The sequence below is a fragment of the Ostrea edulis genome, chromosome 6, assembly GCF_947568905.1.
Source record: "Ostrea edulis chromosome 6, xbOstEdul1.1, whole genome shotgun sequence".
Classification (NCBI taxonomy): Eukaryota; Metazoa; Mollusca; class Bivalvia; order Ostreida; family Ostreidae; genus Ostrea; species Ostrea edulis.
The window spans coordinates 68541290-68559322 of NC_079169.1; the positions used below are offsets into that span (position 1 = coordinate 68541290).

The 18033-nt window shown below is 34.2% G+C and overlaps 1 protein-coding gene across 3 annotated transcripts in view; it reads right to left on the reverse strand.

Moving 5' to 3' along the window:
* LOC125646430 (VWFA and cache domain-containing protein 1-like) overlaps nt 1-18033 on the reverse strand; it is a 45744-nt gene that overhangs the window by 13143 nt on the left and 14568 nt on the right. For all 3 annotated transcript variants that reach the window (XM_048872702.2, XM_056140592.1, XM_056140593.1), the window contains 11 exons: nt 17837-17998; nt 17523-17734; nt 15591-15735; nt 15235-15439; nt 13837-13962; nt 6131-6210; nt 5843-5981; nt 2501-2777; nt 2058-2169; nt 1757-1934; nt 248-384 (listed from right to left, as the gene is read on the reverse strand). In XM_048872702.2, coding sequence (XP_048728659.2) covers nt 248-384; nt 1757-1934; nt 2058-2169; nt 2501-2777; nt 5843-5981; nt 6131-6210; nt 13837-13962; nt 15235-15439; nt 15591-15735; nt 17523-17734; nt 17837-17998 — 1773 coding nt within the window. The remainder of the gene's footprint in view (nt 1-247; nt 385-1756; nt 1935-2057; nt 2170-2500; nt 2778-5842; nt 5982-6130; nt 6211-13836; nt 13963-15234; nt 15440-15590; nt 15736-17522; nt 17735-17836; nt 17999-18033) is intronic.

Here is an 18033-nt window from a genome sequence, read left to right on the forward strand (position 1 = left end):
TTTTAAATGCACTTTTGTGTCTTGCTTTGTTTCGGTAAAATAAACAATTTATTGCATGAATGTTCGGGAAATATGAAGATTTATTCACCCAAGAAAAACCATATTCCCCTCGGGCGTTGCCCTCGGGGAATATGATTTTTCTTGGGTGAATAAATCTTCATATCTCCCGAACATTCATGCAATAAATGTATAATATAAACCACAGCTTGTATCTTAAACTCTGTATATGAATACGATTCTCTTTTACCTTGAAACCAGGATTGGTGGAAATGACTCCTGATATATAGTCTGCGTATTGTTGAACTTTGCTCTCAGTCTCTGCAACATTCTGGTATTCATAGGGGTCAGTGAAAGCGTCCGGAGTTAACTTGACCGTGGTCGTGGCTTCAGAAAGAATATACAAACATCGATATGTTCAAAACTACAAACATTGTGGTATGTTCAAAAATCTCTCTCAAACTCTCTCTCTCTCTCTCTCTCTCTCTCTCTCTCTCTCTCTCTCTCATATTTATCAACTAATGTTCAGAAGTACTTACAATATACCTCGGTATGTGCAAGACGACTACAAACGTTGACATCTTCATAAATTCACAACTTGCATATAAAAGTGGTATGTAGGACTGGGGAATCATTTGAACGAAGTATGTTTTAACTTATTAGAAATATCAATTGCAATGGTTGAAATGTCAGCCCTAAACATTCCATAGCCTATATGTACATGTATAAGAAATAGTACACATTCAATATATTCCAATCAACAATATAAAACAGTGTTGCTTACTACATGCACTCAATTGACACCTGTGACATAGATTGTCCTAGAGCTCGATGTTTACTTCTTGTTGTGTACTACTTTAACTCAATTGACACCTTTGACCCATATTGTTCTAGAGTTCGATGTTTTCCTTTTTTTAGTAGAAAGTTGACGTAATGGTTGCATAATTGTCTTTCAAGATTGTACTAGAAAATTCGTTCTTATTATATATACACTGGGAACTTTTATGATAAGAAAGTACTGGTTAGACAAGCACTTTTTGGATTACTTTACACTGGGGACTAGGATTTTGGCATTAGCTATTTTGTGTGTCGATTCAGTTCAGCGCAGACTTATTCACCTATTGTAAGTAAGTACTTTGCTGTTGTTACAATTTTTCAATAATTGTAAATAAATCTTATTGTTTACTTGCCTTTGTTCGTAAATTCTGTTGCTTTTTAAAAGGGTTATTCTGACTCCTAACAACACTGAGTGGGCTACTCACCTCACGTGCTGATTAGCATTGTGTAGATGTTATAAGTTTCAGTTTGAGTAATAATATTTTACGTTGCACAATTTACATTGAACGGAGTGTTCACCTACTTATCAAAACGTTAAACGTACAAGACTAGAATTTTGAGTCCCTTGCGTGTTCGTCTGTTAGTTGGTTCACAATTATGTAGCTATGACAGAGAAATACCACCAATGCTAGCTGCAGAACTGAAGCTCTCGGGGAAAATTGGGAATACTACAATTTTTTCCAAACAGTTGCAGTAACACCAAGTCGAACGAATTAACAGGATAGTCTACTAAATGATTTTCTAATGAAATACGGATGATTATTTTCAAATTAAAGACGATGACAATATCATAGCATTCTGCCATATTCGAAAGAAATATATGAATATATATTTTTAAAGCTATGCTTTGGTTTCTTTTAATTGATACTTCCTCGTTCAGGACAACTTAATCATGGAGGATCCTAAAATTACCAGTACATACCTTTGGTAGCAAATCTGTTGAAATGACGACAGTTTGAAATAGCCGGCCATGTTGTTAAATCCCACCGATGGTATACAAAATCATGTGCACCATGACGCGGCACGTCCCGTAGTACTGTAATAGTGTTATTCTTCTCCATCACCAAACACAAAGAAAAGTTACTACCAGGTGCAACAATCTGTAGAAATTTAAAATTTCTATAATTACTAACTCACAAATTTAATTCAGTCGTGTCAATCACACGTCAATAAAGTAACAATGTATCCCTGACATTTTGTTGTCTATATCAACCAAACCTTACCGGGGTCCAGTAAAACACGGCATCCAGTGTCCTCTGTAAATCACCGTCCAACAGTCGGACTCCTCTACGTTCTATTATTGTGGTCACTAAGGCCTTGCTCCCTGACATACCTCTGTTAAGATCGATATATTTTCTCTATTTATGATGTGTATTTTGGAGAGAAAGAGAAAAGAAACTAGGGTTCCTACTTATTAACATGTTTTGAAAAATTGATATAAATGAAATATAATTCCCAAATTCAATAGGATCTGGCGTAGAATGTAGAAACTAGAGCGGCTACCACGTAAATGTTCTAAAACTTGCTACGACGGAAACATTATTCTGACAATGAACAGGGTCTGATATAAAAGTTACAGTCTAAAATGACTTCAAGAATATCAGACGATACACACTGTACATTCAAACATACACAAGACTGACCACTAATTTAAAACAATACTTTCTTTTTCATGGAACTGATAACATCAGGAACATCACCAGCCGTCTCAAAGTTGTAAATGTTGTTTATGTCATAATCTGATGCGTTGACGTCACGTGGATCGGGAAGAAGTGGGTGTATCAGTGCCCTTTCATTGCCGTCAATGATAAAGACGTAAGAATTCTCTCCTTGCTGAAGGTATAAAGTCTCTGATACAAGTTCACTGAGCAGAATGTCAGCACAAACCACGCCTATAAACGAGCCTTGGTACCCGGCAGGGAGACAACCAGTCATCACAAACTCTACAGAATAATAAAATTGAATGGCTTGGATAGTGAAAATCGAAACTAAGTTTAATAGTACTGTCAATTGTTTTGAAAGTATATATATATTTACTTCTACAGTAAAGAAAAATTTAAACATAAAAAGGAAAATAAGGGTAGCAATGCTTATTTTTAAGCTATAGTGTATTACACCAGACATTTTTGCACTTAACATTCAATTTTGACTTATTTGCTCCATAATGCAAATCAATCACTACACTGGATTAACGTAACCTCATGATTTGTAACAATCTGATTTTGACTACGGATAACTCCGTTTAAGTGATCAGGATATAGGGCTCACGGCGGGTTTGAACGGTCGACACCGGGTGCTTACTCTTCTAAGGCACCTGATCCTACCTCTGGTGTGTCCAGGTGTCCATGTTTGTCCAACTATCTATTTTGTATTGCTTATAGGAGTTATGAGATTGATCACTGTTCGTTATCTTCACCTTTCATGAAAATTTGTTATACTTGTAGTTGGAAACACATTAATTGGTACCGTATAAGTTTTACATTAACACCTTTTCTCACTTCAAGCACAAAAATATCGATCATAGAGAAATTTAGACTTTATACGTCTATGAGTTTTGTCAATTAAAAAAGAAATAATAGACACAAATTACAATGCCCTACATAAAATCTAAAATTAGAACATAAAAAGTAAGGGATTATATATCAACTCTCTGAGTTATTGGCCAAGAAACTAATAATTCATGCAAAATTTCTGATTATCAAAAATTACAAATACCTTTTTTAAAATACAGTGTACAGAAAAAAAACCTTTACATTTTCTTTTTCATCAACCTAATCAATGAATTTGCTACATTTTAATTATTTCTAGGTCTCTGTGCTACTTATCTCATATTGATTGATTGATTATTTTGTTGTTTTTCGTCACATTCAACAACTTTTTCAGTCATCTGGTGGCGCCCAGTTTTTATTGGTTGAAGAGAGATCCCAGATACAATGTACCTGGGAAGAGACCATCGAACTGGGAAACTTTCTCACTTACCGGCGCGAGCGAGATTCAAACCCGCACCGACCAGAGGTGAAAGGCCGTGAGATATTGAGCGCGATGCTCTAACCACTCGGCCACGGAGGCCTCCACTTATCTCATAGATAAAACAAATTGTGTAGGAAAAATATTAGCAATGTAGTTACACTAAATAAAAATGACAAACAGATACAGATTTATAACTTTTTGATTAAAACAAACTCTTCACTAACAAAATGCATGAAAGGCGAAGACAGCGAACAACGACCAATCCATAACTCTCAAGTAATACAATATAGAGAACTGGGCAAACAAGGACCCCTGAACACACAGCAGATAGGATCAGGTGCCCAGGAGCAGCAAGCATCCCCTGTCGACCGGTCACACCCGCCGTGAGCCCTATATCTTGATCAAGGAAACGGAATTTCTTTCAAAACACTTTCAAATTTCACTTGACATAATGCTTACATATAAGCCATCTTAAACAAAATCCTCTCACACTTTTTATTCATCTTTCAACTACTGTCGTGTATTTGAGAACTCTTATACTTTTTATCCATTCTAAGAAGGCAATGTCTTCTTTTTTCATATCTATCCCATCATCTAGCATAATCGTCGACATAATGCATACTAGGAAATAAAGTTATGTCGCCAGTTGAAAGACCGTGGTTCTCTTAATTAAGAAGGACCTTTTAGAATTTTATAAGTGATTTCAGGTCCCCATTTTCAACTTTATCAACATCACCAGTAATTACATGACTATAATTGAAATAAGACGAGAAACAAGAAGACGTAGGTTGATTATTTTTAAGATGGTATATATCTAAGCACTATCAAATTTGTGTGTAATTAAAAAGTTTGTATGCAATAGTAGGAGTATATTTGTAGGAACTCCAGGGTGTAGACTTGGACTTGAAACACAGTATGCTGGAATATATATACATATAAGATTGAACTTTTTATGACGATGAATGTTGATTATACACAGCGGGGTTAAGGTGTCCCGAGTAAAATAACAAATAATAACAGCACATTCAAATTAAAGTAAAATTCTTCAAAGTGTCGCATATTTTTACTAAAAACAATTGTCAATACATAAACAAACATCGTATTACGTGGGGAAATCCCTCGCTTAACTAATACGTCGCCATACAAGTGACGGAGAACTATTTTATCCGCTAGACTTTCATTTGCCTTCAAATCATTTGCAGTTTGGGCTCGATATGTCTATATTTATATGATTTAAAAAGTGATCCAGATCGGTACAATATTCACATATAGCAAGCAATGTCCATTATTAAAGATAAAGATAACGAACAATGGTCAATCTCAGCAATCCCATAAGCAATACAAAATAGAGAGTTAATAGGCAAACACGGACCCCTGGACACACCAGAGGTTGGATCAGGTACCTAGGAGGAGTGATCAGGTCAACAGAGTCATCGGTAGTCAAAATCAGCGTACCAAGAACGATCTAGCAATTGGTATGATACACATCAGGCAACATTTACACAATGATAGGTTGTATTGGCAAACTAGATCGTTATAACGACCATAGAATTTGCGAAATGCTGACTTTAAAGGAGATTGATGAAACTCATGCATCATCAACTTGTTTGTCAGTAGCCTGCCTCGATTTAAAAACTGATCATACGCAGAACAAGCTATAGCGTAGCGAATCATTTGAAACACCACATGCAGGTGATAATGGAATATTAATTGCTACATAAATATGGGAAGTTGACGATGGAGAAGCTGAAACCATCCCGTTTGTCATAAAGTTGAGTTGTTAGCTTGCCGTTGATATCTATTTTCAATAAAATGGCTCAGTAGGAAACTGATGTAGACGACTCTGTGGTGTCTTTTATTTCAAGTTCACTGGGATATATCGAATCGACATATGAATGAAGGTATTGTTAATAGATAAAATGTCGATATATCTAAATGTCGAATTGAAGGCGAGAACAAAAGATGTTTTCTTCTTACGTAGAAGTTGTATAGTGAGAGGCAAAATCATTGTAAAGTTATTTGTAGGAAATAATCTTACCTTTAGTGAAGTAATCTTTGTAGGCTTGTGTGAATGTGGGGGTCTGGGATATAGGTATGCTGGAATAATCATAAAACGTCCCCATCGCCTCTCGTAGATACGAAGTCTTGACATCTGCTATGAAGACGGATTTCCCGGCCTGCAGTTCGTCAAGAAATGTAATTATCCATGTGCGTGATAATAAATAACATTTGTCTTAGATAAAAAGAATTCCTATTGATTTTAGAATTTAGCCAATGCGTTATTATATATATGTATCTTGTTTATAATCAATAGAGAAATACGCACCTTTATGTAACCATAGGTATTGTTATTCAATGTTTGCTCTGTCATGTTTTGCAACAGATGTTTGACCTGCGTGTTCAAACCTGTATTTAAAAATTGTTTATGATGTGCATAATTCATAGCGCAACAACTTGAATGAATAAATATGAAGATGTACCATATTTTTACAAATCCAATAAAACTGAAATACCCTTGTGATACATTTACTCTGTATGCCCTGAGGTCGTTAGACGTTTTTGCCTAAACACACTTCGGCCCAAAACGTTGGAGACCTCGGCCCAAAAAGATGGATACTTCCGCCCAGACATTTCGGCCTAATACGTTTAACACTTCGACCCAGCATTTCGAGACACTTCGGCCCAAAGACAGATCGGTCCCCTTTTTTTCGTCCGAGACACTTTGACCCCCTCCCCCCCCCTTGTTTTGCTTTTTATCACCTATAATTACATTTTAACATTATGGCACATTGACACGCGGGTACGTTAAGGCAGGTTATGAAAATCTTTACTGGGATAAAATCCGCGGAATAACATGACGTCATCATTGAAATAAGTATATCACTAAGTATATATCACTGAAGAGACATTATTTGTCGAAATGCGCATCTGGTGCATCAAAATTGGTACCGTATAAGTTTTACATTATGACCCCTGGGTCGAGGCCTCTGCTGGTGGACTGTTAGTCCCCGAGGGTCTCTACAGCCCAGTAGCTAAGTACTTCGTTACTAGCTTGAAAATACGGATGTATATTTAATTGCTGTTATAAAATTTAGAAATTCATTTCAAAATTAAGGATTATCTCCCTCATGCATAGCTCTTACCCTTGGACGAATTTGGCTTCACTTGTTTGGCACGCTGTTTTTTGCTATATTTAGATCTAAAACTTCATAGTTATTTCGGATTTCAAACATTTCGGTTGAGCATCACTGAAGAGACATTATTTGTCGAAATGCGCATCTGGTGCATCACATTTGGTACCGTATAAGTTTTACATCAAATCCCGATTTTATTTTTATGTAAGTTTTATTTATGCATGAAATAAACCATACAGCTACTAAGATCCAAAGAAATATGGAATATTATGCTGCTGTCGTGTAATTTGTGTCTGATCAATATGAATATATATATATATATATATATATATATATATATATATATATATATATATATATATATATTTATTTATTTATTTATTTATTTATATTTAATAAATTGCAGATATCTGTATCGAGTACAATTGGGAGGAAACTCCTTAAGAATGATGCAACAATGATACATCCGACAATGCCTACCTCAAGGTTCTGAGACCATTAAAGTCACTGTGATTCGTGAAGATAGCGAACAGTGGTCATCTCATAACTTCTATAGTATGGTTCCATGTAAAAATCAGGCAGAGGGTGATAAGTCGACCGTCAGGGATCGAGCCGATACTTATATATATAGTAACATTGTTTATAGGAAATCATTCGGTGATAATATTTTTTTCATATGACGCACCTTCACAGAGCTGTGTTACTAAAAATAGAATACCCATGTTTTGACCAAAATTGACTCATAAAAATGCTAAAGGTTTTGTTAAATGAAAAGATCATACATTTTCAAATGGCTTATATAAAATGAAGAAGAAGGCTACTGTTTACGAATTTCTGTTGTCACAGTGAGTATTTGTTATGTGTTACCATGGTAACCGTTGCTGCAGTTAACGAAAGGATTTTCTAACGGAAAAACATTCCAACTTTAAGACCATTTTTCTCGAAACAGCAAACACTTTCAAAAGAGTTTTATAATTAGACGGATAAAGTACATGTTATTGAATAATTTTTACTCAATATTTTTTTTGAAAGTTTTTACTGTACTCGGAAAAAAATATATGAAGATTGTGAAAAATGGCGGGAAAATAATATATTTTCATGTTTTTTAAGTTTTCTTCTACTTACAAACTATTCAACAAGTATACTTTTCTGTCATGTTCTAGTAATTATCATATTTATAAATATCTAAAATGATCTTCTTTATGTGTTTACATACCATATTGATATGTCTATAGATGTAAATGCAAGAAACGATGCATAGCATTTTGGGTCGGAATCGAAAGTCCGTTTATTATTAACCCATTTCTTTCAGATTTCCTCAGGTTATTGTAAACAACTTATTAGACCGGTCTTTATAGGATATTTTGCACTGAATGGCAAGTTTAACTTGCAAGTATTTTTGGCTGGATAGTTGTGAGTGTGTGGGTAATTAACAGATTAAAGAAAAAATGCTTGGTTGGCAATTGTTTTTCATTTTGAAATTCACCTATCAACAACTCTTGTGAGGCTGGTCAACGACGTACGTTGTAGGTTACTCGAATGACAAGAGATTGGCATTATAGTCCCAAGTATAAAGAGAATGAATGCCCATGCTCTTTTAAAACGTATATCTTTAGAAAAACGTTCAAGGGAATCCTATGATAAAACATTAAGATATAATTTATCAACTTTTGTATTTTACCCTAAATAATTCATTGAAAATATCTTTTATTTGAAAAATCATTTTAAATTCATTTTTTCTCTCTGTAATATGAAATTTAAAACATTTATTACAAAGCATCTGGACATTTAAAACTTTGGCTAACAATTCTAGAAACATGAGAGGGCTCAAATTTTAAAATAAACTTTTTAGCACATGATTTCCTTATGAATCCTTTGTAAGAGTGGAACAAAAACATTTAGTGAAATGTACGTTTTTACAGTCGTATAAAATATATATTTGTTCAGGAAAAAATAAAAATGAGAACAGAAACTGCAGACATTTGTGTCATTAATATTGTAAAATTTGGACAGTTTATATTGACTTCATACAATTTTATGAAAATACATGTAATGTAGAAATGGGATTGTTTTAAAATTCAATAATGTAGTTTAAAAAATGTAAGTTGACTCATTTATCATGTCTATGGCACTATCTTTTACCAAGTATGATTACAGGTTGCTTTCAGATGACAAAACAACTGTTTTACATAATCCATGTAGATATTAGTTTCTGTAAAGTGAATTGAAAATGAATTCTTAATTATTTCATCAATAGATTCCATTATCTATACGATTTTTTAACAGTTGCAACTTGTAAGTTTAGATCCTTTATAAACTGTATACTGAAAAATGTACATGGAAGAGTTCTTTGAAGCTTAAAAATTTTATTTCAAAATCATACTTTTTTAAAAGTGTAACCCCAAACAAGGCATAAACATGATAAAGGAACAAATGAGCACAGAAATATATTTGTTACGAACATATTTACAAAACGGAGGGAGATCCAGAACAAAATATAAGGGTGGGAATGGAGGGGTTGTGACTCGTGTATTTACCTTCTCAATCCAGAAAGGGGTGAGTGAAGAGCCCCAAAATTGCATAAAATAGACCATTTGAGCTATTCTATGATGCATCACATTATACATGTATTTTTGCATGTCAACACAACTTCATCACACAATTCAACCCATTGGTGTTTTTCATAAGTTGTTTTCCTTTCGAATTTAGGTACAGTAGGAATTTCAGTTGAAATAATTTGAATAAACACCATATATAAGAATGCTTTCATGTTTATTTGACAATTTATTTCTTCATAAAGTTTTGATATTTTGTTTGGATTCAATATTTTAGACTGTCTTGATGTTCAACATTGAATTTATGGACTCCTTTGCTTTCCTTTTGTAATAGTGTCTTGTACTTTCACTTGGTTTGATTGATTTTCTTCCTGTTACCACTTTAAGTATGTCCTTGGGTTTTGCAGAGACCTACAATACAATAAGATAGACATTAATTTTCAGGACACAAGAATTTACTTATTTTTCTCTCCTCAATATATAATATATATTTCTCTAGTTTTTGAAAATGTTTGAACATTTTATATCATAAAACTTTCAATTAAAGTACACACCTCAGAGCCTAGTAATCATAGTACACATTGATATTTAAATTATACATGTAGTTAGAAAGAATAAAATACTAAAACAGCATATAAAACTTTTGAAAACAAGAAATGCTTAAAGAAACTTGTATATGGCATTGAGAAGGTGTTCCAAATATTCTAAATCAGTGACAAGTAGGTTCAGGTACTAGTCAGGGCAACAGCTGTATCAGGTTTTGAGTCTGGTTTCTGAGTGACCAATATTTTCCTATAATGGTGGGTTGGGGGTTGGTTGACTTTGACCTCATTATCAGAAGGGGTCATATAGTGCTTGTATATCAGGATTATTATATAATACTGCTCTACCAAGTTTGAGGTTTATAAAACATTTGCACTGTAGATTCATTGGTACATATGTGCTACATGTATTTACAGTTATGTATTTACCACAGAAGTTTCCAATGCATGTAGTGATGGTAATGACACTGCATGATGCTGGTATGAAAACTTTAAAGAAATATACATTAGCTAAATGACTTGATCTTTGTTATATTTATATATTATTATTAGAAATATAAATTCAAGAACCCATGCATTGACCAGTCCCCATGACCATATCAAATTGAGACAGACTTTAAATAGTAATATAATAGATATCTAATAAAAATGTCAAGGAGACTCAACTTATTGATTGATATGAAGATTTATAATTAACATTATGAATTGTTTGACAATAAAATGGAATTCTTTAAAAAACTACAGACCCTAAATATTTTCTTTGATATGTCTAATAGTATGCATATGTTTTTAAAATATGAATTCTGATTTGTCAAGAGCTGAATGGTGACCACTAAAAGAAAGGATTTTGTGCATATGAAATAATATTTAAAAAATTGTGTGTATTTATAATTATAGAATACCTTGAAGGAAAAAAAAATGATGTGTATATAAAATAAATTGAAGGAAAATATTAAGTCCTTTCTGAGTTTTGAACCCGGTACCTCCAGCATGTTAATCCAGATACCTAACCACTCAGCTATGTATGAAATGTATTGAGAAGGTTTACATTATATACTAAACATTTCATCTCACAAAGTCATATCATGTCTTAAATTTTTATATGCAAATTCGACTGTAGTACATAAAACCACACTCTTTTGAGATGATACCTACTCCTACTGATCCTCAGTGAGGCATAATCTACATTTCTATCTGAGACAGGAGGCGTTTGTGTGGAGGATACGTAGATGTCTGCTATTATTGCAGACCATTACAAATGAAACATGCCGTCGATTAGCCTAGGCCTAAAACATATAGCGTAACTGTTGAAAGTATGACTTTTTGAAACGAGGGAGGGGGTGTCATCTGTACACAGTCGTCTCATACAATGCTACATTGTATAATACAACATTCGTTATGATTTTTATGCTAGTAATAATAAATATTGCGAATTTTGACTTATTAAATATGTAAATCACACCATTTGAAATTACCGGAATGCGCCGACTTGGTGACATGTCATTCAAGATATGTTGCTCGGTCTTCGTTGTCGGCTGCTCCACACAGGGTCTATCTTCTGTGACGCCATATGCATCAATGTATTTCTGACACTCTCCGAAGCTATATATATATTCGTTTCCTTTAGATGAGGCTTGAGGGTAGATCACACTCTGTCGGAATATTGTCCTACACGGCATTCAGTTTTGGATCCGCCATTTTCCGCGCACTTAGTGTGTTGACAACGCAGCGCCCCTAGCGATCATCGAGGTTAAATTCAGGAACGATAACCGAAATTGCATTAAAATCGAAACATTCAGAGCGGTTTTAAATTGTTATATTGAAACTTTCAAATAAAATATTTATTTCAGAGCATGCCTTTTTTATTTGTTTAATGTTATATAATGATATATTTTCATACCCGCTTTGCTGTTTTTAGATTTCAAAGGGATTACAAGTAGTGTTTTGTATAGATTTGCACTAAGCGTGAATTCTCCATGTTCATAATTATCTGTCCATAATTTTGGAACAAGGCGAAATAAATCAAAACTACTTTGTATATTTGCTAAACATATTACGGTGAGTTAGTATGCTAAGTTTGGGTTCATTTCGTGAACATGGACTTATCACGAAAATGCGATTTTGCCTGATTTTTACGTGGAACCATACTATAGGCAATACAAAATAGAGAGTCGAACAAACACGAACCCCTGGACACACCAGAGGTGGGATCAGTGCCTATATCTTGATCAGGTAAAAGGGGTTATCCGTAGTCAAAATGAGTGTGTCAAGAACGGCCTAACAATCGGTATGAAACACGCCAGATTCAATATCATAATTAGACCCATACAATCTATCATCGACTCTGTGAACGTCTTATATCTCGCATCTTCAAGATGAACTGGACATAAAGGCAATCAATCGGCGAATTTTTATTGAATATATTCAAAACGTCAAGCACCTGTAGTTTGTACAGTAGAAAAGACGGACAATATGAGACCAAACAAAACAGGTGGAAGTGTCTCAGGTCCATCATATCAAGCCGAGGTGTTAATGGTTCTATATATTGTTGGGACGAAAATAACATGATATATAAGACAACAAAATTAGACCAAAATGTACTGGGTCGAAGTGTGAATGTATTATATATAGTTATGCTTTTGAGCCGTATATGTAATTACGGGGAAATATGGCAAAAAAATTGGTCCAAGTTTATCGGACGAAAATAAAATTGGTATGAAATGTCATTGGGCTGAAATATCAATGTTAAGACGTAATATGGTAGAAATAAGGCACACCAATAAAATAGGATCAAAGTGCTTCGGACGAAAAAAAATAATTTTGGACCAGGGTGTCCAACGTTCTGGGTTTTCTGTGCCGTAGTGTCTTTAGGCCGAAGAGTCTTATATTCCACTCTATATACAATTCCTTATTCTTGTGATATTGCTTTCCGCATATATGTGTTAAATGTAGTGCTTACGGATGTCAAACTGATTCCCGAGTAACTAAGTATTTATGCAGTACATATATCTATAGACATGTATTTGTGCCCATGGGGATCCGGGTTAGAATAGGTCCTCAGTAACCTCTTGTTTGTAGTAAGAGGCGACTAAATGGGGCGGTTCTTTGGTTGAAAACACGCAAACCGAGGTCCGGTATCACAGCAGGTGTGACACAATAAAGATTCCTCCCTGCTCAATGGCCATAAGCGCTGAGCATAGATAGGCCTAAATTTTGCAGTCCTTCACCGGTAGTGACGACGTCTCCATATGAGTGAAAAATTCTCAAGCGGGACGTTAAACAAGATACAATCAATCAATAGACGCGTATCTGAACAGTAAATATACGAAACATATTTGTCATGTAAAAATACTGACTGATAACGACATTTTAGATCAGTGTCATATTGGCATTGTGATATTAACTACTTGACGTCATGATCTCATTCATGAGGATACAATTTGTAAAGTAGTATATTGCTAATATATATGTATATAAAATGCAAGATGTCAAAGTTTCCTTCAATTGCGATCAAACATTTCTTATTTTATCATACGTATATTGACCGCGAGTTAGTCTGCTTTGACAGCGAAAAACACCAGTCCCTTTACCAAAAATCAATTTTTGATAAATCAGCTTTGACATTTACCAATCCATATAAGACATGCATATGTATTGATTACAAATCTATTTTACTGCATACAACGTACAATGTACATGTCCCTATGCCGTACCTGATGACAACTACATGTATATTTTGACTACTACTTATCCGCTCCTAAACAATACATGTATGTGTTGATGACCTCCCCGTTAACTTACCCGTCCCTATACCGTACGTGTTGATGACAACTCTGTTTTGTAGCCGATGATTCTCATCTCTGATGACTTCTAGGGGATTATCTCCTGTGCTGGTATCACCGTCCGAAACAAACAACATGATCTGGTCTACAAAAGTATAGAAGAAACTGTTTTGCAAACGAATGCATTTGAAACATTTTCTGGATTGAAATTCTTAAACTTTTTTGTTATTATGGAGAGGTAGGACCATTATGGATAATTAAAGAACAGAGACTGGAAGAAGAAATAAAACAACTGGACAAACATGTTCAAGATCAAAGCTTAAAAGGATGTGAATTCTCTTGAGGAACATCAAAAAAATATTATCAAATATTTCACTAAATCTGATTTTTGAGATGCAATGTTTTCTACTTGGATAGCACAGAAGGAACGATATTTTAAATATTATTACACGGACCGGTCAACAGGGGATGCTTACTTTCCTTGTAAGTGTGATCCCACCTCTGGTGATTCCACGGGTCCGTGTTAGCCCTGCTATCAATTTTCTACTTTTAGAGGTTTTATGAGATTGATCACTGTTCGTCATCTTCACTTTCATATAAATGTATTGCTTTAAACCACCCTTTTGAAAATAATTTGATATCAATATTCAGATAATTATGTATGAAAGATAGTATATTCTTTTCAAGGACTGGTAGAATGAATGAACACAAAACACTGACACTAAGTAATTGAAATATTTGCAGTTGGATTGTGGCCTCATTTATTTGTAAAACCCACCTTATTTGATTGCAGGCAGCTCTATTTCGATATTTCTTTATGTGTTGTAGGGGGTAAGATTGAATAATCATACCTATGTGATACATATATAATTGTATTTTTGTTTTCAACTTATTCTGACCCCACTAGCTTATTCTGTTATTTAACTTCGTCATTTTCAAAATGCATGACTTAGTTTTTCAATTTACATCACTGACCTCTTTTCACTGCTCTTATCAAATAACAAGCAAAGGCTACATAGCAAGTCATATTAACTAAGGAACATAAATATCATTTTACACAAATACATCTCTCTCTCTCTCTCTCTCTCTCTCTCTCTCTCTCTCGTGTAAATTTACTAATTTTAATACACAATAACAAATAAAAGTATGACATTGATATTAAAAATTCAGAGCATATCGCGTGCACCTCATGAAAGTAGATATCAAGAACAAAAATGGTGCATTCTGTATATCAATTGTTCTTTGTGTTAAAACAGATTGAAACCTGATCATTTAAGTACAGCACACAGAGATAGTATTACTTATCTCTGCTACATTAAAATTGTGGAATGGGCCCAGGTATGAGATATTTTCTTTCTTAACTAAACCATAAATTATTCCTTTGGCATTTTCTTTTTTCGTAAGAAATGATATTAACCTCTGAAATCTTCTCCATTAAAGTTGTATCGGAAGTAAGTAAAGGCTTTGCGGAGACCCTCTGCATAGTTCGATCCTTCAGTGCCGTCTCTAGCGTTAATGAAGTCTTTCAGATACTGTTTTGTTGTTTGTGTAACTGGGGCCAGTTTATCTCCATAACAACCACCTGGGCTCTGTGCTTTGTCATTGAATACCACGATACCAATCTTGCAAAATCAGAACATATGATAAAAGATTTGAGTCAATCGAAATCTTACTCTCTGTGTGAACTAATACTTCTCCCCTTGGTGATTATAACCCATAATTCTCACGAATTCATTTTCATGAAAAGTGAGACCCAGAGAGAGCGTCACTTACCCTGTCATTGACACTAAGTGTTTCCATGACGGTAATGGCGGCATGCTTGGCCTCGTTCAGTTTATCTCCCCTCATAGAAGCCGACATTTCTAACACCAATACCACGTCCCGTGGAGTAGAAGTGGTACTAGACACAAAATATGGTCTTAAAAAGAAAATAGTTATTGTGAAATAATGACCATTTTCCAAGGTAGATTAAAGAATAACTCCATTTACGTTTGTATACAGTATTTTATTGAGGCTAGTATTTAAAAATGAAATTTTTGAAATTCTATGGGGTATACACACTTTATCCTGAATCAATCCTGACAGAATTATTCAGGATTTCATTATTGGTCAACAAACAACTGATCATAAAGCGCGTTCCAATTAATAATAACCGACACACATCTTTTTATAGGGAACTATTGTTGAACTATAAATTTTAATGCACTGTAATAGGTGTCAAAAGTTGTAACGGGCAGATTTTTAAAACAGGACTTTGTTAAGCATCGCAAAACATCGCTCTCTTAATCTGATCACATATTTAAATGGGGAAGCGTAATGATATGAAACAAAATTAGGAAGTTTCTTCATTATTTAACGAAATATTGACTTTCACTTTCAATTTAGTCTTGACAGTACAGCCCGGGTCTGGATTTAAAAACGATAGTACATGTGTAATAGTTACAGTCACAGAAAACATTATCCTAATATCATACCATAATCTTATCCTATTTCATTGTTAAAGAACTGTTTGGGAAATTAAAGTAGCATCAGTTTTAGAGCGAGCGTATGCTAAGAATACGTTATAGAACAAACGCATACAAATGTATTTAACTCCATTCAAATATTAGATATTTACAAATTAATAATTTTGAATACAAAATACCTATTTTGATTTTAGGCAGCTTTTTCTCTCTTGTCAATCGTATCTTTTTTTTTATAGATGGATTAATCAAGGAGACGAAGGATTAAAAGCAATAATGTGTGTCCACGTACGGAATGGCTGTTATGATATGCTTTCCCTAGCGTTGTAAAATATTTCTATTGATTATAATTTGAATTTCCACAATTGGGGATTAAACTTCTCTATGTCAAATAATAACTTACAATCATTTTTGTTAATGGCTAAGGTTTTATGAAATGTTGGCGATATATAAGACCAGCTATATTTTAATATATAGTGATAGTATTATAACATTTTAATGCACAAAGTCAACCTATATTGTTCTTGTGTCAGATATCACCAATCGTATATTGTGTCCCTGTTTTGTGTCAGATATCATCAATCGTGTATTATGTCACTGTGTTTGTGTCAGATATCATCAATCGTGTATTGTGTCACGGTTTTTGTGTCAGATATCATCAATCGTATATTGTGTCATTGTGTGTGTGTCAGATATCATCAATCGTATATTGTGTCACAGTTTTTGTGTCAGATATCATCAATCGTATATTGTGTCCCTGTTTTTGTGTCAGATATCATCAATCGTATATTGTGTCCCTGTTTTTGTGTCAGATATCATCAATCGTATATTGTGTCACAGTTTTTGTGTCAGATATCATCAATCGTATATTGTGTCCCTGTTTTTGTGTCAGATATCATCAATCGTATATTGTGTCACGGTTTTTGTGTCAGATATCATCAATCGTATATTGTATCCCTGTTTTTGTGTCAGATATCATCAATCGTATATTGTGTCCCTGTTTTTGTGTCAGATATCATCAATCGTATATTGTGTCATTGTGTGTGTGTCAGATATCAATCGTATATTGTGTCATTGTGTGTGTGTCAGATATCAATCGTATATTGTGTCATTGTGTGTGTGTCAGATATCATCAATCGTATATTGTGTCATTGTGTGTGTGTCAGATATCAATCGTGTATTGTGTCACTGTTTTACCCGTGTTTAAAGTTTCAGATATATTTCTGTATAACGTTTTTCGTACCTGAATCTTGGGTCGTAAGTATCACAGCCAATTAAATTGGTCGCCGGATAATTAATGTAGAGTCCTGATTTCAGAGCAACGTATTGGAACTGAATGTTCTTGTTTTCCCGATAGTTGGACTTCATTGTGTTTAACACATCCGACGTGGGATATTTGATGTTGGTATCTTGTACATAGCTTGGTTTACTGTAGCAAAACATGTCTGTCGAAACCTAACAATACAAATAATGTCGGTCTAAAGAAAACAGATCATTCGAAAGATAGTGGTGAGTTTAAAAACTTCAGTGTATAGTATTTCGTTTTGGAATAATCACGTTTGCTCTAAAGTGTAGATTGTGAGGATAGTCACGATGCACACAACAGTCCTGGTATGTACTGCTAGAGGTCATCATTTCATATGTACTCTCCATTTCATGTTTCAGTTTGATCAATGCTTCATTCATTTTCACCAATCGTCCACCAATTTCACCTGCAATCTTTAAAATAAGATTAAAGGCAAATAAAACATTGA